Below are 22,936 nucleotides of genomic sequence, written 5' to 3'. Positions count from 1 at the left end.
TGTGGAAACGGGGAAGGCTGTGAGGCAGGAACTGCTTGATTCCTGAGAGGTGAGCCTTGGGCTCTCCAGAGGCAAGGATCATAAGAAAGGGATGTGCTGAAGGGAAGGTCCCAAAAAGGCGGCTCTGGCTTGAAACAGCAGGTCGTACCCTGCTGGATACAGCACTCCATGGCTTCCAAGTACCCTCTTGGTTCTGGCCCAGCCCTTCACAACCCCTCATGGGCCTCTTTCTCTGTGGTCTCTTAGGTGAGTCCCATATTTTCTGGGCTTATGCAGCCTTGGGCTCAAAAAGATTGGGCTTTGGAGCAAGAAGGTGAATGCTTTCTTAGCTATGCTACGTAGGACCTCTGCAACTTTGGTCAACTTCCTCATCTGGAAAATGGGAAGGAGAGCATCTCATTCATAAGGCCAGCAGGATGAACCCAGGTGGTACGTGAAGGGCATGCTGGCTGGTCCTGGGCTGTGAAGGACCCTGTGCTCCCTCTGGCATAAGACTCCACTCCATGTCCACGTGGCTGATTCATATCTGCCCCTCAGTCCTCAGCAGAGCAGTGCGCCCAACACTGTTTGTTGCCTAGTGCCTGTGCTCCATCTGACTTCTTGGTCTCATCCCTCCCTGCCCCTCAACCAACAGAGGGCCGGGCTGGTGTTGGAATGCATGAATGAGACAGGAGGGAAGGGCCAAAGTCCAGAGCCTGCCTGACCCCTTCTTGCTGTCTGAGTTGGCAGGTGCAGCTGTTCCCAGTGGCCAGGTGCCTGCCCCAGGGTGGTGGGAGGGATGAGTCACAGGCATAGGACCCCCTGGGACTTCGGTGTCTGGGGTCCACATGCAGCCGGACAGTGGGAAGGTGTTTCTTGGGTCTTGGATTGTGACATTAGAGCAGGGATATGTTTGTGCACTGGTGTCATACACGCATGCACCTGTGTGTCTGGGGGTCGTGATGATGACCACATCCTATAGGACACTGACCAGTACCTGTGCTTTGCCCAGAGAGCTCTGGTGAATGCCCATCTGTGTGACCCACTGAGTGGCAATGCTGCCTGTGCCTGTGCCTGGCCTTGTGGGTATGTGTCCTAGTCTGGCTTCCCTGGTGCAGGCCCCTCCCAAGATCTGCTGGCCCAGCCCTGTTGTCCTTCCCTCTCAGCCAGGCAGGCAGGGGTGGGGGCTGCTTGGCAGACTCTCCTTTGGCCCAGGCCCAGTGTAGGCAGTGCTTGTGGCCCTATGTACTACCTCCCCCAAAAAACTGGGCAGACAGGAAAATACCAGACATAGTTGTGCAAAGGTGGCTGCAGGCAGGCAAGCAGCAGGGGGTGGGGGCCCGCCTGTTGGGGGCCCAGGCCACTAGGCCAAGGGGAAGCTTCTGTGCCAGGCTAACCCTGCAGCTGGATCACCATGTTTATCTGTATGAGTGTGCTGGACTCCCCTGGCATTTGGCAAGGAAGCACATGTAGTAGAGGCTGGAGAGGAGGGGTGTAGGGAGCCAGCCAGTGTGCCTTGTAGCTCCAGCTCTGAACTATCTAGGTGACCTTGACAGGCTCAGCTTACTATGTGAGGCGCCTCCACCCCAAGGACCCAAAATGAGAATCCTCAGGGTTTCCAGTCGTTGGCATCTTCCCAGTGGTAAGCAGAGGGCTAAGACTTGTCTTGCAGGATGCTCTGGATCCCTGGTACATTTATCTTGGCACCCAAGTTACCAAGCGGAATCCAAAACAGTGTACAGACCTGCTTGAGGTCCCCAGTCGGGGGTGCCACAGGAGACTATAGCCAGTGGCCTGACTGTGGTCTTGTGCTGTGAATTTGCAGTAGCTGGGGATCCTGTGTTCCCACTGGCTAGGGTGCTGGTGAGTGTCCCTCTTGGGTGGGGCTTCCTATGAAGCCAGAGATTTTCTGGGAAGGTGAACTCCAGGCCCCTCCAGTAAGTGCTGCCTGAGCCCCATCTTCTGGGATCTGCTGGTCCCCGCTCCGGGTTGCCACTTCCCAGCCTGGAGGAAGGCCTTTATCTCCAGGCTGATTGAGTCTCTCTCTCCAGGGCCTCTAAATGCTCAGTCAGGCTCTGGATGATGTCTAGGGCCTGCAGTGGTCATGCCACAGGGCAGCACTCAAGGATCTCTGAGGGGCATAGGCCAGCCAGTGGCCTCGGCAAAGCCAAGGGTCTTCCAGTTTGGGGTAAGAGTGTAGTGTCTGTGGGCACAGAGGGGATGGCCAGTCCCCCACTGCACTGTGGACAGCAGTGGTGACGATTCATATGACAAGTTTTACTAAGCACCCATTGTGTGCTTGGGTCTGTCTAGGTGTTGCATATCACATCCAGTGAGAAACAGGAATGACTGGATGTGCAGCATCACACTGCTTTCTCTTCAAAACCCCATGTGGGGGAAACAAAAAACCAAAAAAGCCATGTGGTATTCTAATTGGTTTTGTTTTTTTAGTACTGAGGATCAAACTCAGGACCTTGCACTTCTAAGACAGGAGCAGTGCCACTGAGCTAAAATCCCGTGCCATGGATCCTATTACTTTTAGCATCTCCCACAAAGCCTATTTCCACCTGACTTCTTCATTGCCCCCACTTTACAGACAAGGATGATAAGGCTCAGGAGTCAAGTGCAGGAAGCTGCAAAGCTAGATCAGCAGCCCCAGGTGGTCCATCCCATATTTGGAACCCTGCTTTGCTACCTAGTTGGGAAGGGAAACCCTGCTTCTGCCCTCCAGCCCCTGCTGCTGGGCAGCCAATGAGGGTGGAGCCTTTGGCCAGACTAGGGAGCCACAGCCAGTTCCCAGGAATGCAGAGCTGTGGGGCCCGTTTGCTTTGGCAGCGTTGCTGTCCTCAGCTCTCCAGGCCTCTGGGCCCCTCACTGACTGGGTCAGCCCCTCCACCCTCTACCCCTTCTACCCCCTGCCTGTCTGCTTCCCCTCCTGGGTTCTCCCTAGCTCCCACAAGCCTTTGGATAGGGAGAGGATGCCCAGTCTGAGGCTTTTGTCCTTCCCCATGTCCAAGGGCCCAGCTTTCCAACAGACAAGGCGACACTGGACAGGTCATTTAATTCTTCTGAGCCTCAGTTTTTGCATCTGTAAAGTAGGGATGAAACAGCACCTTCCTAAATAGGTGCTGACAATCAGTAGGTAGCCGTGAGTACTGTCATGGTGACGCACACCCACAACTTCTGTTCTTGGGCTTGCTGTTGGCTTGTGCCACCTGGGGCAGTGCCCCTTCTGGCACTGCTTCCCCATCTGTAAGACCAGAATGCTAACGTGATGGCCCCTGCCAGACTTAGAGTCAGTCATTCACAGAGCAAGGCCTAGGTGACAGGTACAGGCAGACCAGGTTCTTGTGTCCCCTTTTGTTCAGTGAGACCACATGAATTTGTAAGAGGCACAGACTGTCCCCAAGTCCTAGGTTGGACTCGCCACAGCAGACCAAAGTGGGGAGCCTTAGGGGTATCCCAGGAATACGGGGTGTCCCTCACTGCACTTGACAGACAGCTCTGATACACTTGTGGTTACTCACCTGACCCCACACTGCGGGGTGGGGGCAGTAATACAGGCTCCCTCCTTTACAGCATGCAAGGTCTTTTCTCCTGACAAGGAGACTAAGCCCCAGTCCACAATGCACCTTTGCCCCTCCAGGTTCAGGGCCAAACAGCTGCCCTCCTTCCTGCTTGGGGGTGGGGGGCCTTCATCCAGAGCAGGATTCTAGTCAGCTGCCATTACCCTGGTGATCTTGAGCCTCAGTTTCCCCATTGGGCCTGGCCTTCTAGTTGGGAAGGAGTGTGGTGAGATGGACTCCTCCCAGGCCGCCCCAGCAAGCCTCAGGCCCTGCAGCTGGGGGCCCTCTGCACTGCGGCACAATAGCTGCCATTGTCTTGGCCCTGGGGGGGAGGAAGCCCACCCTCTGGGTGACCCCCTGCCCTGGGGTGGGGGAGGGTTATACCCCACCCCCACTGTCCTGGTGGTCCTCACACCCCCCACATGCCCCCCCATGCTTCCTCCCTCCCACCAACGAAGCTTCCTTTCCCTCCCTCTGCTCTAATTAGTTCCTTTTGCAGCTGCATAGGGCCAAGGCAGTGGACCACTGCCACAGCCTCCCTGTGGACCCTTGTGGGTGGGGTGTGTCACACAGCTTACTGGGCAGCACCAGCCACTGCATGAACTTCCCAGGTCTTGGCCCTTGGCTGCTGACGCTGCAGCAGAGTGAGAGGCATACTGTCATCCACCCTGTGGGAAAACTGAGGCATGGGAGGTTCTAAAGTAAAGCCTAGAGGAAACTGGTATAGGCCAGCCTGTGTGCGCTGCCCTCCACGCACTGGCACTGTACCCTGTAGGCACCTGACTGAGTAGGCCAGGCTTCTGTCCTCAGGGACCACCCCACTCCTGCAGACACGCCCTAGGGCTGTATCACCCTTCACTATTCCCTCATCTTCGGGGCTCTGTATCCCCCCTTCCTGAGCTTTAAATCAGGCAGTGGCTGGCTGCCCCCCCACCCTCCTCTGTGCTTGACTTAAGGCTTCTAGAACAGCAGGAACCTGGCTCTTGCCTGTCCCCTTCGCCAAGCCCAAGAACAAAGAGCAGACCCGAGCTTAGACGGGCTGTTGCCGCTGGGGGTGGGGAAGGAACACTGAGGTTGGCCAAGGTTGGAGCAGGAGAGGTCACAGGACCTTTTCTCCCCGAGGGGCTGCCCTTGAGTAAAAAATCAGTGCAGGCCAGCCTGGGATGGGGGTGCTGTAAGGTGTGGGCCTTGGGGCGGCTCCTTCCTCCTTTCCCAGGAGCGGTAGGCAGTGCAAGGGCCAGGCTCTGGCTTCCTTGGGAATGTACCCTTGCCTCCCTGGACAGAACTCAGCAGCAGGAAGTGGGGGTAGGGTGGGGTGGGGTGGGGTCCCTGGGGAGGGCCTGCTGTTGAGGGGGAGGGTGTTGGGAGGTCTCCTCTCCTGTCTTGGGGGCTGCGTCTGGCCTCACCCAGGGATACAAGCTTCTGCTGAGGCCCTTCCCAGGTCTATGCGGGAGGCAGTATCCCCTGCAGGTCCTAACACCAAAGTGACCCAGAGCCAGGCTCCTTCCCAGCTCCCTCTGGCATTGGTGGTGGGGGGGGGCAGGTGCCAAAGGATGTTGCTTGGGCAGTGTTGCTAATGTCCCCTTGAATTCCTAGCTCCCTGTGGTCCCATTCTCTATACTGTGGGGCCAAGGTGAAGACAGGGGCTGTGGGAGGCCTGTGGCCCTGGGCCAGCAGAAGGACCAGGCCACCAGCCCTTCCTGGCTCCTGAATTCTTAATCAGCATAAATATTTACTTCCTTCCTCCCCTTCCAGGCTCCTAGCACAGAGGAGCTTCAGGGAGGTCGGACTAGGCCTTGTGTCTAAAAATAAACAGGTGGAAGGACAGGCAGACAGACACACAGACAGACATAGCTGTGCACTGGGGGTTAGGGGGTGGGGTCAGGCTAAGGGTAGCTCCCTACCCCCACAGGCAGAGGAGGGGGCCCAAGGCCACCCATCCCTGTCACCCATCTCCCTGCCAGCTGAGGTCTGCTTCCTCGAGGAGGGTGGCACACTGCTCTCCATGCCCCTTGGTACTACTGGGAGCCCTGTCCTGGGATGGTCTAACTGATCTGACAGCTTTAATGGTCAAGTCACAGACCTGGGTTCCATGGCCAAGAGCAGCTGGCTGTCCGCGCTTTGATGACACAGGCTTGAGAGGCTGGAATGTCTCCCTGTGCCCAGAAACTCCATGTCAGTAGAAGGCTGAGTGAGGGAAGGGACAATGTTGTTTTTGGTGTGTCTGTGGAGGACTGTGGGGAAGGACGACAGGCTGGGGGCCAGGTGGAGACTAGATAAATACAGTATTGGCCTAGAGGACTGTGTGGGGATGTTGGGCTGACCACTCCAGGGAGGGTATTCAGGCAGCGCTGAATTCATGTGGGCCACCCTAGCACCCAAGAACATGTGGGGAGGAGTATTTTAAGCACTTTCCATATGGTGGTTATGCCCACCATGTCCACCCTTTTGGATCTCTCAGTGACATTTGGTTAGAAGAGAATTTTCAAGTGTATCAATCTTGACTAGCGAAGGCCAGGATGGGAAATTTCTCCCCCACGTGGGGAGAGATTGCTCTCGGAAAATGAAGTGTGAATTTGGAGGGAGAGTGGAACCCATGAGTTCATTCATATCTGAAGACAATTACACCAGTGAGAAATTATAAAATTGGGCATGGTGGGGCTGGGGATTTAGCTCAGCGGTTCGGTGGCCCGCTTCGCAAGTGCAAGGACCCGAGTTTGATCCCCGGTACCAAGAAAAGAAAGGGGAGGTGGGCATGGTGGCATACCTATAATCCCAGCTCTCTGGGAAGCTGAGGCAGGAGACAGCATGGGCAATTTAGCAATTTATTCAGACCATGTCTCAAAGTAAAAAGTCAGAAGTTGGCTGGGGGGCTGGGGATTTAGCTCAGTGGCACTGTGCCTGCCTTGCAAGCACAAGGTCCCAAGTTCAATCCCCGATACCAAAAGAAAAAAAGAGAAATTGGATGGGGATGTAGCTTAGTACAAAGGCCCTGGGTTCAGTTAGCAACACCTCCCCCCAAAAGAAATTACACAGTGAAAATTATAACAATAACATCACCAGTAAAAAACAATAACAAAAATAGGGCCAGGGATTTTAGCTTAGTAGTGCTGCACCTGCCTGGCAAGTGCAAGGCCCTGAGTTTAATTCCCAGTACTGAAAGCAAAAAAAAAAACAAAAAATCCACTATATACATGTATTTTTATATACAGAGTCAATTCTACTGTTACCAAGCCTGCCCCCATTGGACTCTTGGCCAGTCCCCAGCTGCCCTCTGGTGGCAGCTAGGAGAAGAGCCCCCTGTGGTTTGTGGATGCCTCTCCTTGGCCTCACCTGGGAGGTGGGACCCTTTGCCTGTGCCCCCAACCCCTCTGGCCAAGGTTTGCATGGTGTGTCTGGGACACATTCTTAGCCTAGTTCCCTTGGAAATGACACAGTTGCCTGCTGGCCACAGGTGGGGGCACCTAGCAAGTGAATGGCTGAGAAACACTAAGTGTCCTCCTGGAGGAAGGCACGGAGGCTTGCTGCTTCCATGGCCTCCTTCTAGGTCTTTGGGCTCTAACTGGACAAACCTCCCCACAGTGTGGTTCCCCACTCTGTCAGATAGGACTATGCTAGCCAGGTACTGGGAAAAGATCTATCTTTGAGGTCCTCAGTCTGATAACTGCCACTTCCTAGTTCTGCAACCTTGAGACATTGTCTCTAAAACTGTTTCATAGCAAGATGGAGGGCATGAATGCCCAGCATGATGGTGCACACCTGTAATCCTTGCTACTCAGGAAGCACAGGCAAGAAGATTGTTGAGTTCAAGGCCAGCCTGGATTACATAGTGAGACCTTGTCTGAAAAATAAAGTTTAAGAAAAAAGGGCTAGAGCCAGGGACTTAGCTCAGTTGTTCCAGCACCTGCCTCGCAAACGCAAGGACCTGAGTTCAATCCCCAGTACCCACCCCCCAAAAAAAGAAATAAAAGAAAAAAGGGCTGGAGTTGGAGCTTAGCCAGAGAGCGAGCACTTCCCTAGCACGCACAGGCCCTGGGTTTACACCTCAGCAGAGAGACAGAATGAATGGAAGAATGTACACTTGCCTCCCCAGAGATTCATGGAAAGTAAGGCTAGGCATGGTGGCGCATGCCTGTAATTCCAGCACTCAGGAGGCTGAGGCAGGAGGATCACTCTGAGTTTGAGACCAGCCTGGGTTACACAATTCCAGGTCAGTCTCAACTACATAGACCCTGTCTCAAAAAAAAAAAAAAATCATAAGAAGTAGATGCAGAACCTGAGTAGACAGCTGGTTTTCTCAAAATTCCTTCTGGCTAAGGCTATTCGGAGTATCTCCCTACCCTACCCCTTCCCACTTCCTGTGTGCTTTAGTGGGTATAGTCTGAAGAAGAGCCTGTGGTCATAGGGTCATAGCACTGCCCCTATCCTTCCCCAGGTTCCTGCCTGAAGACCAGTTGGTCACCCTCTTCTGCCTGCTGCCTCCTCCGACACTAGCCCCTCATCAACATGCATTCCTTGGACGAGCCACTCGACTTGAAACTGAGTATCACCAAGCTCCGGGCGGCGAGAGAGAAGCGGGAGAGGACGCTGGGTGTGGTCCGGCACCGTGCTCTGCACAGGGAGCTGGGCCTGGTGGATGACAGCCCTACACCTGGCTCCCCAGGCTCCCCACCTTCAGGTACAACACAAAGCAGGGTTGGGGACTTGGATGTGATTGAGCCATGGTGACAGGAAGGACAGCCAAGGTGTGTATACAGGACATAGCTGCAGTCCCTTGCACCTTTGGTTCAGAGTGCCACACACATGCTTGTCCAGCCATCCTCCCGGAAGGTTAGCTTTGGATGAGGGAGCTGAGGGCACCCAGATCATGAAGCTGGCACAGAAACAGATCAAACTGAGAGCCTCTCGGACAATGTGACAGTTGGGTGTGGAGCATCCAAGAGTAAGAGCAACCATTCCAAGACCTCACTTCCTGGACTCTGAGACAGAACAGCTTGTCAACCAGGCAGGTGGAGCTGGGGGGCTGAGCCTAGCAAGTAGGTCTCAAAGGATGCTTTGTGCTCACGTCTGGTGTATATTCACCCATCTGTTCTGCCTCCATGTGGACCCTGAACATCAAGGTCTAAGTTGGATTGGGAAGCAGCCCAGCCCATACCCCCCATTTTATGGAAGGGAGAGGCAGGAAGGGGCCTGGCAAAAACTGTATCACAAAGAGCCAGGTGTTCTGTGTTCAAGTTCCAATTCTGTTATTCACTTGTGTGGCTGACCAGTCCCATCTATAAAATGGGTGGGTCCTACTTCCTTTCTTACCCTGTGGCTGAGCTGTCATGGGAATAACGGTCAAACATGATAGGCGGTATCGTCACATCTGTTAGCTGCATAGGCTGCTCCTTAGATACCTGGGGATCCCAAGGTAGTTTGTGGAGACATGGCTGATGTCTGCTCCCGGGATCACTATGGAGATAAAGGGGCCTGGCCCACCAAGGCATCTGGTTCCTGGCTCCAGCACCTCCTGAATCATGTCTCTCCCTCAGGCTTCCTGCTGAACCCCAAGTTCTCCGAGAAGGTGGATGGACGCTTTTCTGTAGCTCCTCTGGTGGACCTCAGCTTATCACCGCCATCTGGACTGGACTCCCCCAATGGCAGCAGCTCACTGTCCCCTGAGCGCCAGGGCAATGGGGACTTGCCTCCAGTGCCCACTGCTCCGGTAAGAAGGGGTGAGGGTTCTGGAGAGAGAGAATGTGTTGGTTTCTGGCTCCATGACAAGCACTACACAACTGGCAGGCTCAAAACAGAAATATGTTATTGTCTCTCAGTTCTGGAAGCTAACTAAAGTCAAGGTGTTGGCAGGGAAAAGCTCCCTCTAAAGTTCTAGGAAGAAAGCCTTCCTTGCCTCCCTGAGCTTCTGATAGCTGCTGGCATCCCTTATGTAGCTGCATCCCTGCAATCTTTACCTCCATCTTCACAGGACTACTCATGACTTCTTCCTCTGTGTGTGTATCTGTGTCCATTCTTCCTTGTCCTTTCTGTTATAAAGACAGACACCAGTCACTGGATTTAGGGTCACCTTTACCCAGCAGGACCTCACCTTAACTTGACTTCATCTGCAAAGACCTGATTTCCACATAAGGTCACAAGCACCAGTATCTGAGATTAGGGTCTGGATGTATCTCTTGGAGGACACCATTCAGTCCACTAGGGAAGAGCTCAGAAGGAGTCCAAGCTTGCCAGAGGGTCTCAGCAGGGCAATAACGAGCTCTGTACCTCGCCTTCTTACCCTAGGACTTCCAGCCACTGCGCTATTTGGATGGCATCCCCAGCTCCTTTCAGTTCTTCCTACCCTTGGGCTCTGGGGGTGCCTTGCACCTGCCTGCTTCTTCTTTCCTAAACCCCCCCAAGGACAAGTGCCTCTCGCCAGAGCTGCCCCTACCCAAGCAGCTGGTGTGTCGCTGGGCTAAGGTGAGTGGGGGCCAGGAAGAGTGGTGGGGCTCAGGGGGGCCGTTCTGCTCAGACCCTGCCTGGCCCTGCAGTGTAACCAGCTCTTTGAGCTCCTACAAGACCTTGTGGACCATGTCAATGACTACCATGTGAAGCCTGAGAAGGACGCGGGGTACTGCTGTCACTGGGAGGGCTGTGCCCGCCACGGCCGCGGCTTCAATGCCAGGTGAGGGAGCGAGAACAAGGGAAGTAGGGAGAGGCTGGGTATGCAGTGAGCTTAGTGCCCCCTTACCCTCCCTGGAGCAGGTACAAGATGCTTATCCACATCCGAACACACACCAATGAGAAGCCACACCGCTGCCCAACCTGCAACAAGAGTTTCTCCCGCCTGGAAAACCTGAAGATCCATAATCGGTCTCACACAGGTGCGATGCCAGTGTGGGGATCTCAGCCCATTGAGGAGGGCTGGGCAGGCTGGAAGCAGGGGCAGGGGAACCCTAAAGAAAGACTGGACCTTAGAGATGAAGGGCAAACTAGATGTGGTGGTACATGCCTATAGTCCCAGCTAATTGGGAGACTGGGGCAGAAGGATTGCTTGAGTCCAGGAGGTTTTTTTTTTGTTTTTTTTTTTTTTTTGTTGTTGTTTTGGTACCAGGGATTGAACTCAGGACCTTGTACTTGTGAGGCAAGCAGTGAAACCACTGGGCTAAAATCCCCGGCCCTAGTCCAGAAGTTCTAGAGTAGCCTGGACAACACAGCAATATCCCATCTCCAAACAAATACCACCACCCAAAAAAGACACTTGTTTCATTCAGTCTTTGAAATCTGGTGTGTATCTTACCCTCACAGCATATCTCTGATTTGGACCAGCTGCATTTCAAAGGCTCAGGGAAGCTGTAGCAGCTCAGTAAAGGTTGAGCCATTTGGTATAAGGCTGCCAAATAAAAAGGGCAGCCAGCACTCAGTACTCTTCATAAGCCAGGCCTCTGCAAAGGCTCTAAATAACTAACAAAGGCTGGTCAAGATATACAGTGCATTTAAGTAAATTACAGCTGGGTGCAGAGGTACACATCTGTAATCCCAGCACTCAGGGTGACTGAGGCAGGAGACTGACCACAAGTTTGAGGCCATCCTGCACCATGTAGTGAGTTCAAGGCCAGCCTGGATTACATAGTAAGACCGTCTTAAAAAAAAAAAAACCCAAAAACGCTGGGGAGGCACCTCAGCAGTCCAGAGCCTTCCTGACAAGCACAAAGTCCTGAGTTCAATCCCTGTACCGGAAAAACAAAACAAAACTCCTCCTTGCTTTGAACTTTATCCCATCATTCCTGCCACTGTTTGAAGCAGTTCTGGAAAAATTTTTTTTTTAAAAATTTGATACATGGTCTCACTGTGAAGTCTAGGCTGGCCTTCAACTTGTGTTGAGCCTCCTGTTGCTAGAGTTGCAAGTGTGAGCCACCATGTCTAACTGAAGTCCTTTTTTGGGAGTGTCTTCTAAAAGGTGTAATAAAAAATATAATGAATGCTCTTGCTGAGTGCAATCCAATAGAAAGGCAGGCTTGGAAAAGCATCGAGTGTGTCCTTATCCTCCTCATTCATTGGATACGACACGATGTGCTTCTGGCTCTTCCCCAAAGTCAAAATGACCAGGAAAGGTAAGTGTTTTGAATCAGTTCAGGACATCAAAGTACATACAACAGTGCAACTAAGGACACTCATGAAAGAGCAATTCCAGAACTACTTCAAGACATGGCAAAAACTGGGATAAGTGTGTTTGAAGCAAGGGGGAGTATTCTGAGGAGGGTTGGTGGCATTGTGTCCTTTTTTTTTTGTTGTTTTTTTGAGACAGGGTCTCACTATGTAGTTGAGACTGACCTGGAACTCACTATGTAGCCCAGGCTGGTCTCGAACTCACAGCGATCCTCCTGCCTCAGCCTCCCGAGTGCTGGGATTATAGGCGTGCGCCACTACGCCCGGCGGCAATGTGTCTTTTTACTGTAATAGATTTTTTAAAATTTTTTAAACATTAGCTGTATTTTTTGATCAACTATAATCTCTAAGGTCAATTTCTGCCCAATGAAGTTCACACAGTCTGTGGCAAAGGAGCTAAGGGATGCATAGCAAGGATACAGCAGAGCTGGGCCCTAACTACGCTGGGTCCTTCCTGCTGCCCTGACCTGGGCCAGATCTGGGCCAGGTGCTGGGTATACCTCCCAGTCACATAGCACATGCTCTGGGCTGCGGGAGGGGGCTGGTGGTGGGGTGTGAGGAATGAGACCCTTCACAGGACCTACCTCTGCAGGTGAGAAACCGTACATCTGCCCCTATGAGGGCTGCAACAAGCGCTACTCCAACTCGAGTGATCGCTTCAAGCACACTCGCACCCACTACGTGGACAAGCCCTACTACTGCAAGATGCCAGGCTGCCACAAGCGCTACACGGACCCCAGTTCACTGCGCAAGCACATCAAAGCCCACGGCCACTTTGTGTCCCACGAGCAGCAGGAGCTCCTACAGCTGCGCCCTCCCCCCAAACCGCCACTGCCTGCCCCTGACAGTGGCCCCTATGTCAGTGGGGCCCAGATCATTATCCCTAACCCTGCTGCCCTCTTTGGAGGTCCCAGTCTACCTGGCCTGCCCCTGCCCCTAGCCCCAGGCCCCCTTGACCTCAGCGCCCTGGCCTGTGGCAATGGGGGTGGGGGTGGGGGTGGGGGTGGAGGGAGCATGGGCCCTGGGCTGCTGAGCCCCGTCCTGCCCCTTAATCTGGCCAAGAACCCACTGTTGCCCTCCCCTTTTGGGGCTGGTGGACTGGGCTTGCCTGTGGTCTCCCTCCTTGCTGGCTCCGCTGGCAGCAAGGCTGAGGGGGAAAAGAGTCATGGGTTGGTGCCTACCAGGGCCCTGGGTATGGAGGGCCACAAGACCCCCCTTGAAAGGACGGAGAGCGGTCGCTCCCGGCCAAGCCCCGATGGACTCTCCCTGCTGCCGGGCACTGTGTTGGACCTGTCCACGGGGGTCAGTTCAGCCAACAGCCCAGAGGCACTAACCCCTGGCTTGGTGGTCATCCCACCAGGCTCTGTGCTGCTCAAACCAGCTGTGGTGAACTGAGCCTTTCTGCCCACCAGCTATGCTGTAAGGTCAACAACTCCAGGCCCCTGCCCGACAAACAGAAACTCTTCTGCGAAACAGCAATAATATTCTACTGCCCTGGGGTCTGGTGGTTGTGTTCCTCAAACAGCTGCAGCCTCAGATGAGGGGGCAGCAGGGATGGTGCTAGAAGGTCACTGCTGGTCTTCCAGCTCCCAAGTGAGGACCTGGACTTGCCATCCAAGGAAAGCCATGCTCTTGGGTGCTGAGGCCTTAACTCGCCTCTGGCCTCCTGCCTCATAGTTTCTATGAGGCGCCTCTCTGCCCATCCTCCACTCTCATCTTCCTTGACCTCCTACCCTGGTGCTTCCTTCATCCTGTGGCTGACCTGGGCAGGTCACCGTCCCTCCCTATTTTGTCTCCTTGCCAGCTAGGGTCCAGCAGACTGCTGTCCAAGTCCCAGCCGTGGGGTGGGTAGGGTAGCACCTATTCTGCCTGCTGGTGTCAGGCTCTTGCCACTCTCTTCATGTGTGAGCCCTAAGGAGTTCCTAGAAATCGGTGGTCCTCCCCCATCTAGGCTCACCCAGCTTCTTGACCCCTTTCCCTCTAGCCCAACCCTCTAGAGGGAGAGCAAGAAAGACGCAGGCCAGGCTAAGCCACAGGAAGACACCTCATTCTCCCTGCCTACCCTTATGACAAGGTGCCTCCCTGACTACTGGAGAAGGGAGGCCTGCTTGGTCGGCTGCCCCAACCCCTTGCCCAGCCTAAATCAGACAGCACTGCCAGGTTGGCTGCACTAGAAAGAGAAGGAATAGCTGACCACTCATCTGTCCTGTACCTGGGGATCTCTTCCTCTGCCTCTTGAGCACACTGAAAGTGCGGGAAGCAGGCCCAAGAGATCTAGGCCTCTGGTCCAGCACTAGAAGGGAGATGCTGGGACAACTCAGGCCAGGAGGCAGCTCCAGGTCTGGGGATAACAATGATACACTGGGGAGGGGCTGGAGAGAGGGAGATTTCTAGAGGCCATGGACTGGGGGAAGCCAGGCTGTAAAGAATGCCTGCCTGGCCCCTTGTTGAAAGAGCTGGCTAGAGGAAGGAAACTGACTTGGGACAGGATCGCTTCCATTAGCTTTTCCAGCTGAGAGTTTTACCCAGAGGTGGAGTCTCCCCTCGAATCCCGCTCAGCGAGCTCCCTTGGGATTTGTGCTACTCAGTAAGAGTCCAGCTATTCTTTGGGGGCCAGAGTAAGTCAAGGACGCTGGAGACATGTGCTCCACAGGCCCACCACCCCATCCCAGGAAGTTGGGCCCTGCAACTCCTGTAAGCCCACCACCACCAGGCCTCTTACTGTTTTCTCCTCTGCCAGCAGCTGGGAGCTCTGGCTTCTAGGCCAGCCCTGCCACTAGACTGCAGAGTGGTCAGGCCCCTTCATGTCCCTACCTGCAGAACGGAAGAGCTGCCAAGTGGCAGTGAGTTCCTCAGTGGCCCTGAAGTTCCTCTGAGCAGCTCTGCGGACCCCACCCTTTGCTGGACTGCCCTTCTGCCCCAGAGGGGTCACCCTGATCTGGCCTGCCTGGCTGCTGGGCCTAGGAGCCCAGCCCTGATAGGGCCTGGCCATGTTAGCTCTGCCCCTTGAAGGGGCTGTGAGCAGATAGGGAGGAGCTGGTCTCCTTTCTTTGGGCCCCACCCAGGACCCAGGTAAACGTTCCCCAGTTCCTGTCAGGGTCTCAGGCCTTAAGTGCCTGGCTGGGGGTTATGGGCTTGAGATTCAAGCCCAGGAGCAGAGGAACAGGGCACTGGAAGGTGACATTAGCTCAGCATGTGATTCTGTGATAGACCAGGCTTGCAAGGGCCGGTGAAATGTTTTGTTGTTGTCAGTTTGTTGTTGCACATTCCAGGATATCAGTATTTTAACAGGTTCTAAGTGCCTTTCTATTGTAGCTTATGTTTTTCCTCCTCTTGGCTCCATTGCTGTTAGCATAGAGTTTAAAAAAAGAGATAAGCTAATGACTATAACAATATATTCCTCCATGTGAGAGGAAGTTTATAAAGAAACAATAAAAGCGAGTTACAAAGATGGTTTCGGTGTCATGGATGTGCCAGGAGCTGGGCTACCTGACCCCAGGCCACCCCATCCTGACTGGCTGTGAGGTACCCCAGATGTAGCACCAAAGACCCCAACTAAGGTCTTCTGGACCCTGCAGGTGCCACCCCCTCCACATGTGGCCAAGGGCGTTTATGGCAGATAGGCACGAAGAGAAGAGATACACTCGACTATGCACATTCCAAGGTTCAGGTCCTTGGCCTGCCATGAATGTCTAGTGAACTAGATGCTGAGCATTCTGTCCAGCTCTCCATGATGGACTGGGCTGATGTTCAAGCCCAGTTTATGGAGTTCTGGCCAGGGGCTCTTTTACCCTGAGCAGAGAGGAACCTAAATATGGTGACTAGATTTCCATCTCACAGGTACTGGAAGGAGCCCAGCACTGGGAGCAGGAGTTCCCTGACAGGTCTTGGCTGTCACATGGGCCATTTGCCAACCCCAACCCTCACCCCACCCTCTGGGCTGTCAAAGGTTCCCGCCTCCCATCCCAGCATAGTCCTACAATGCCTACAACAGCCGGAAGGGCAACCTGCCTTTTAGAATTGGCATACACGCACAAGAGAAATGCAGGAAAGACATTTATTACCAAGCTATAAATTAAAGAGGCAGTGCGGTGGGGTTGGGGGAGGTGAACAGTCACGTTTTAGGCATTTGCCCTTTCTCTCTGTCCTCCTGGGCCTGGATTCTGAGTTCCTCATCCAGGCGCTCCTTTGCACGGACAACCTGGGGGAGTCAGGAGATCAGGCTGTGGCGAAGCCTCTGCCCTCTGCCTGCATAGCTGGCCTCTTCCCTTCCCTCCTACAGGGCAGTGGGCAGGGCATGAACACCTCATTTAGCAGTGTCCCAGGGTGAGGAGCAGTCTGCGGACAGCCTCTCCACAAGAGCCCAGCACCTGGGCACCTGCACTGCTGGTCTGTGGACACCACCAGTGGCTGCTCCACCGTTCCTTCAGCTGAGCCCTGTGGAACTGGAGCAGCCATAGGGAGTGGTAGTTTGAAAGATCCTTCTGAGGCAAGGGTACCAAGGATAAAGGCCTGCCAAACTACTAAGTGACGGCTGCCCTTCCTAAAAGCGAGGGGCCCAAGTGAAGAGGAGCTTACCTTCTTGCAGAATCAGAGTACTTACCTTTGACTGTAAGTAGAAGGAGCCACCGACGGATTTATCATTCACCTTAAATAGGTGTTCGTAATTCTGTGGGAGAGATGATGAGCAAGTTCAGTCTCTAGGAAAGATACCTGGGAAGCTAACAAGGAAATGAAGCTAAACAGCTTGACCTCTGCCTACATGCCACACTATATAACTCTAGAAAATGCTATGACCACTCAGGATCAGACATGGGACAAGTACCCAGAAAGGGATGGGCTCAGCTGCTCCTCTCAGGTGCCCCATGTCTTTGCAACTGCCCTGATGAAGGCCTAAAACTTAAGCAACACTGGCTCCTCCAAGTGGGAATCTCCGATGGATGCAGTCCGAGGCTCCACCTGTCTTGGCCAGCTTCCCTCCCCCACTTCCAGGAGCCAGTCTGGCAGCCTCACCTTCTGGATCTCCTCTGCGCTCAGCTTGGAGATGTTGAGAATCTGCTGAGCCTCCTGGAGGCTGAGGCCGGAGAGGTTGGATGCAGCTGCAGACTGGTGTCCTGCACGTCCCCGGGCATCAGCTGCTGCCCGGCTGGCTGTGTAGACATGAGGGTGATCACTCAGCCCTCAGCAGCCCAGAGCTCCCCCTGGGCCTTCCAAGTGGGTGGCTCAACCCTGCCAGGTGACCCAGAAGAGACACAGGAACAGGAGTGGCCAGGAGAGATTCTTCTCCAGTAGTGGCTTCTTTTGGAGGGGAGAGGTTGATGGGAAAGCAAGGACAGACATGCCTCACTGGATGATCAGGGCAGGATCTGACCATAAAACCTGGCTCCTGAGCCAGACGTGGTGGTGCACGCCCATAATCCTAGCACTCAGGAGGCTGAGGCAGGAGGATTGCTGCAGGTTCAAGGCCAGCCTGCACTATGCAAGACCCTGTCTCAAAACGAACAAACAAAAAACCTGGCCCCTGGTCCCCAATCTACATCACAAATACCTCTTTTTCTCTTAATCCTCAGCTCAGGCACAGCAAATTGAGTAGTTTAGGCTAGTATGAGGACCACAAGACAACGTGTGAAATTAAGAGCAAGAGGAGAACAACAGCTTGGCCAGCACCTGGCTACTAGCAGAGACACAGACCACCAAAGCAGACTGCCTCAGGTGACTACTTCCCTTTCAATGACCCTAAAATCAGGAGCCAAACTTTTCCTTAAAAGGTCCTAAAAGTAAATATTTCAACTTTGCAGCCAAATAATCTGTACTGGAATTGCTCAGCATTCACTGAAAGCCTAAGCCAGGGATTTAGCTCAGTGGTGCCTCACAAGCCTGAGGGTATGGCTGTGTTCTCATAAAACTTTATTTATAAAAGCAGGTAGCCAGGTGAGCCAATCTACCTATTCCTGCCCTGGATACTCATGCTAACCAGGCCTCGGTGAAGATAAAACTTCCTTTACATGAGAAAGTCTCAGATTTGGGCAGTGACCCCTACCATGGAGAAGTACCCCATGCTACCCTCACCCACAGATGGATCCCTGCATTCACAACCAGCCTGGCCTACGGGGGAAATATGACCTGGACAGGACCTCCCAGCCCAGGAGGAGATGAGCCCAAGCTTACCTGCAAATTCCTGCCGCAAGGCTCGAGCAAAGGCTCTACCCACCACCTGCGCGCCCATCACAATGATCTGGGCCAGGTACTTGGCCTGTGGGCAGAGCAGGCACCCGGTCAGCAGGCTGTATTCTCAGGCCTGCAAAGGAAGTACCCACCCTAGAGATGGCTGCCATCTCTAGCATCTGAGGCTGTTGGACAGTGGAAGGCATGAGGCACTGAGCTGCAGCCACAGGCCACCTCCTCCAAAGCTTCTGCTCTGGGGGGCTTCAGATACTCACTGGAGTCCCCAGAGGTAGGCTAGTCCTCCTGCGGCCTATCAGGAAAGGCCGAGAGGAGCCAAGGCAATGCCATTGGAGATGGAGGGCACAACTTAGGAAGAAACACTGCTGCCTTCCAGGCAAGATAGTAATTTTCCACCTCAGGGCCCAAGATAACTCCTCTTGTGCTTCTGAGATTGGCTGATCCAATATCCATTTCACCAGTGCAGAAACTCAGACCCATTTTAATTTGCCCAAGACTATTCACGTCCTGTACTTGGGAGTCCATTCCAGTCAACACAACAAAATTACTAGAATTCACTTAGAGCAAGACAATTTTCGCCTGCAGGAGCTAAAAGTTGACAGGAGGGTATTCAGACAACCACTGAGGGTGCAGGGATTGAAGACAGTACAGCCAGTTTATCTCTTCAGCTACTGGTTCACAGCCAGTCATTCAAACACTGGTTTAGGGCCTTCATCTATAATGATCTCTGCATTTGAGTACAAAGATACACAGAACCTGGTCCCTGCCCTCTGACGCACAAGGCCTGGCAGGGAAATTGGCTGCAACACAGCAAGGTTATATAGACCTTCAACTTTTGACTCAGTGTCCCATGCAGGCACCAAGGGAGTTCTGTCTCAATGAGACCAGAGCTACAAAGGCAACTCAGGAACAGGACACAGGTGCTGGGGAAAGATTTCTCTTTCCCTGAACTGGGTCCTAACGGTAAGACAGAATTGTGAGAGAATATTAGGGCTTTCTAGGCAGAGGGACAGGAAGGAAAGTATAAGGGACATTATGGGAGCAGCCAATAACCTGGGCTGGCAGGAGATAAGACAAAGAAGGCAGATGACATGAAAAAACATAGATCTTATTGTGAAATTGGAATAATATGTAGATAGCATGCATAAAAATGATCCTTCGGGAGACTGAGGCAGGAAAATTACAAGATTGAACATAGCCTGGTCAACTTAGCAAGACTGTTCCAAAATATTAAAAGGGGTGGGGCAGTTGTGGCCCTGGGAGCCAAGTATGGTGGTCCTGGGAGGCTGAAGCAGGAGGACCACAAGTTCAAGCCTAGTCTAGGCAACATAGCAAAAAATATGTACAGGGCTGGGGATTTAGCTCAGTGGCACCCCGCCGGCCTCACAAGCGTAAGGTCTCGTGTTTGATCCCTGGTCCCAACAAAAGCCAATGTACAAAGGGTTTAGAATCTAGCTCAGGACAGAGGCCCTGGGGTTCACCTAGTACTCAAAACATAAAGAGACTCCATGTCTGTTAGTGAAAGCACACAGAGGACACTGGAGCATACTCACTGTACTTTTCTTTCTGTACACCCATGTAGTTAGATTTCCTGCCAGTCAAGCTCCTGTCCTGAGCTTGTGTGCCAGGCACTGCAAACGTGTTCTATTGTTTGTGCCATTTAATCCCAGTAACTCAAGGGGTTTGGTGACCAGCCCAAGGGCACATGGCCAGCAAAGGGGAGGGGAGGGGAACTCAGGCCTGGTGCACGCTTCACAAAGCCATATATCGCCTGCTGCCTCCACAGGATCTTGGGGATTGGAGGGAGGCAACTGAGCAAACCGACCAGTGTTCAGGAACTCAACGCAGAGGCCAAAGAGGGGCTGTCAGATCCCAGGGGAGTCCAGACTCTAGCAGAACTGGCCTCCTTCCGCTTCCAAAGCCCTGTCCTTCCTAACAGGCAGGATGTGATTATGGGCCATCAAGGGAATGAATAAACAGAAGTGGATTTCCATTTCATAAGGAGGTGAGCATTTCACACTAGCAAGCATAGCCCAGGGAAGACCCTGTGTGATGAAAGGTGGAGAGAGATTACAACCAGCTGTGTTGCACATGTATGGAGTAACAGGACACTTGCTTACGGGGTAAAATCACTTGACTTCTGCTGTCCTTGCCTAAAGCCACTCGCAAGTGGGACAGGAGGCTGAGACAGAATGCTAGTCCTGTCTGCAGGCCATCAGTGATGCCAGAGAGCTTTCTTGACCTGGATCACCTTTCAGGGTGACCTCAACTCCCACCAAAAGCCTGTGTCTCTCTGCTGCCACACACTTATCACCTGACCTTGTAATTACTGGCTTACTTTTCTGCTGAAACTGATGACTGTTGCTAAATAACGCATGTTAAGAATTGAGGCTGCCACTGGGTGCGGCATCATTTGCCTATAATCCCAGCTCTCAGGAGGCTGAGTCAGGAAGATCGCCATAAGTTCAAGGCAAGCCTGGGATACATAGTAAGTTAAAGCCAGCCTGGACTGCACAGTGAGACCTTGTTTAACAAACAAACAAACAAATAAAAAAATGGAGGCTGGAGCCAGGCGTGGTGGCAGGAGGAGTGGTGGCAGGAGGATCGAAAGTTTGAGTTTGCTTCCACAATGTAGCAAAACCCTGTCTCAAAATAAGGAAAATATTTGAAAAGAACTACAGCTGAGGACAGGGTGTGTAACTCAGTGGTAAAAGCATTTGCCCAGGGTGTAAGATTTCCAGCACTAAAAAACAATTTTTTTTTTTTTTGGTACTGGGGATCGAACTTGGGCCCTTAACACTTGGAGGCAGGTGGCAGAACCACTGAGTTAAATCCCTGGCACCCAACAATTTTTTTAAAAAATCCCACTTGAAGCTATGCCTGGGAAGCTTCCCCAACCACCCCCGCTTGTTTCAGGCCAAAGTGGCATAATAATCTGCGGTTCCACAGTCTATAGTGGTTCTCCTGTCCACTTGGCCATGGATAAGGCAGGACTGACCTGCAAATTGTCAGCAGTTGCCTGGGCTTGCCAAGGGAGCTGGCAGGATGGCTGATGGAGTCTACCAGGGTTCTGCAGGGGCCTCCACCAGGGGAGGTTGTGCAGTATAGCAGTTACACAGGAGGGCTTCGGGATCCCCTGTGTGCAAATTCTGATTGTGCCCCATGACAAGTTCTCAAGTCTGAGCCCATTTCCTTGCCTGTAAAATGTGGACTATAATACAGCTGTTATAGAGACTAAACAAGATAATGCCTCTAAGGTGCCTGACAGAGCCTGATGAGATGGTAGGTGATCAGTTAGGTATTTATTTTCATTTATTACTGTTGGATTTACAAAATCTAGCAATGGCCAAAGAGTGGGAAGTAAAAAAAGTTTCTTCTAATATAGCAGCTCTTTGTTTTTTTTTGGTTTTTAGGGACAGGGTCTCGCTATATAGTTCAGGCTGGCCTTGAATTCTCTATGTAGCGCAGGCTGGCCTCAAACTGACATCAATTCTCTGGCCTCAGCCTCAAGTGCTAGGTTTACAGATGTGTGTCACCACGCCTGAGGCCACAGAAGCTCATCTGCTATAGCTCCTCCGATTCCTCAAGGGTAAAGACTGTATAACGTAATATTATTCCCTAGAGACCTGGGAAGCAGAAGAAAGAGAATGACTCTGATCCAGCCTAGAACCCTAGCTTTGCCTCTCGCCAGCTATGTGGCCCTGGGCAAACTGCTCAACCCTTTTGAAACTCATTTTTCTTTCCTGAAAAATGAAGCATATAATACTCTCCTCATAGGAGGTAAGGCACCCAGAACAGCTTTGCTTCCAGACCAGACCCTCTTTGGTATTAGTGGTCTGGCGATCAGGCAAACCTCTCACACACCTACCATAAGTGATGGAAATGGCAACTGGTAAGGCCAGGCATGGTGGCTCATACCTATAATTCCAGCACTTGGGAAGCTGAGGCAGGAGGACCGCTGTGAGTTCAAGGCCAGCCTGAACTACAAAGTGAGACCCTGTCTCAGAAAAAAAGGCAACTGGTAAAGCCATGCCCATAATTAACTGACACTCAGGCCTGAAGATTCCAGATCAACACGCCCCGTGTGGTGACCAACTACAAGCCAAGCATTAGGTAGAGAGCAGAAGTTAGGTCAGAGCCACAGGACTCTAACTGTGGGCTCACTATGGTCAGCGCATATACTTATTGTCTAGGGAGCAACTTGGCACAATGCAGCACCGAAACCCACAGCTGGGTAAAGCACCACAGATAGCACTGGAACTCAGGAGACTGAGAGTCTGAGAATAAGCCTGCACTACACAGTGAGTTCAAGGCCAGCCTGGACTACACAGCCAGAACCTGTGGGGAGGGGGTGCAAAAAAAGGAAGGAGCAAGTCCAGCTTCCCAGCAGACCTGTGTACAATACAGTGTTCCTTCAAGCAGAGCTGCAGGCTCTCAGGCTGATGAAGAGCCTGTCGCTGAGATTCATCCTTCTCAAGGATGCAATGAGACTGGACAAAAGCCCAGTCACCCAAACAGCTGAAAGTCAGGACCACAATTGTGACATCTGCCTCACTATTCCTGGGGTCCTAGCACTAACCTGCTCAGCAGATGCCCATTATGTACTTAAATCTGGCTGTCCAAGAATCCAACATAACCAGGCGCCCCCTGAGCTCTCCTTTGCCCAAAGCTGTAGTCTCAGAAACTCTTATGTTTCCAAACACTTCCTAATTCCCTAAGCTGAAGAAGTCTGGATCTCCCATACACAGTTCTCCGCAGCTGCCTGCAAATTTGGTTAACACCTCTGTTTGGCATTCATATCTCTCCATTTTCCCTCAACTTATTTTTTTCCTCCCCTCCCTTTAACCCCCACTCTTAGAACAGCTTTCACTTAAATACTCAATGTCTTTGCTGCTCTTAGTTTAACATAGTTCCTCTATGAAGTGACTAGAATTACAAAATTGAGGCTTTCCGTTGTAGAGACCTGTATCACCAAGCAAGGCTGCTATCGTACTTGTACCAGGCTTCCTAACCCCAACATTTTTTTTTTTTTTTTTTTTTTTTTGTTACGGGGGTGTGAA

At 52.6% G+C, this 22,936-nt stretch overlaps 2 protein-coding genes across 6 annotated transcripts in view; one reads left to right on the top strand and one right to left on the bottom strand.

The window, feature by feature from the left end:
* LOC104876175 (coronin-7) overlaps positions 1-22,936 on the bottom strand; it is a 93,960-nt gene that overhangs the window by 4,752 nt on the left and 66,272 nt on the right. The window contains exons 28-32 of one of the 4 annotated variants that reach the window (XM_010644083.2): positions 17,862-17,946; positions 16,707-16,843; positions 16,297-16,362; positions 15,999-16,138; positions 15,806-15,894 (exon numbers count right to left, since the gene is read on the bottom strand). In XM_010644083.2, coding sequence (XP_010642385.1) covers positions 16,004-16,138; positions 16,297-16,362; positions 16,707-16,843; positions 17,862-17,946 — 423 coding nt within the window. In that variant the 3' untranslated portion in view covers positions 15,806-15,894; positions 15,999-16,003. Of the gene's footprint in view, positions 1-5,628; positions 5,702-15,736; positions 15,895-15,998; positions 16,139-16,296; positions 16,363-16,706; positions 16,844-17,861; positions 17,947-22,936 lie in introns of those variants that run through there. The other 3 variants (XM_010644086.2, XM_010644085.1, XM_010644082.3) reach the window with 3 other exon arrangements.
* Positions 7,802-15,129, top strand: Glis2 (GLIS family zinc finger 2). 2 transcript variants are annotated; one of them, XM_010644088.3, is made up of 6 exons: positions 7,802-8,223; positions 9,080-9,252; positions 9,828-10,004; positions 10,076-10,209; positions 10,287-10,408; positions 12,286-15,129. In XM_010644088.3, the coding sequence occupies exons 1-6, from the start codon at positions 8,052-8,054 to the stop codon at positions 13,086-13,088; spliced, it is 1,581 nt and encodes a 526-aa protein (XP_010642390.1). In that variant the 5' UTR covers positions 7,802-8,051; the 3' UTR covers positions 13,089-15,129. The 2 variants fall into 2 exon arrangements, with proteins under 2 accessions (XP_010642390.1, XP_010642392.1); XM_010644090.3 differs by having other exon boundaries at positions 7,803-8,223; positions 10,290-10,408.

The sequence above is a fragment of the Fukomys damarensis genome, unplaced genomic scaffold, assembly GCF_012274545.1.
Source record: "Fukomys damarensis isolate Sample0158 unplaced genomic scaffold, DMR_v1.0_HiC HiC_scaffold_34, whole genome shotgun sequence".
NCBI lineage: Eukaryota > Metazoa > Chordata > Mammalia > Rodentia > Bathyergidae > Fukomys > Fukomys damarensis.
Note: the sequence above shows the minus strand (reverse complement) of the source record. Positions and strands in the feature narration are given on the sequence as shown.

Coding starts and splice junctions, on each gene's coding strand:
- Glis2 (XM_010644088.3), top strand. CDS start 8,052: ATGCATTCCTTGGACGAGCCACTCGACTTGAAACTGAGTATCACCAAG. Junction 8,224..9,079: donor CCCAGGCTCCCCACCTTCAG/GTACAACACAAA, acceptor TCTCTCCCTCAG/GCTTCCTGCTGAACCCCAAG. Junction 10,210..10,286: donor GGCCGCGGCTTCAATGCCAG/GTGAGGGAGCGA, acceptor CCCTCCCTGGAG/CAGGTACAAGATGCTTATCC.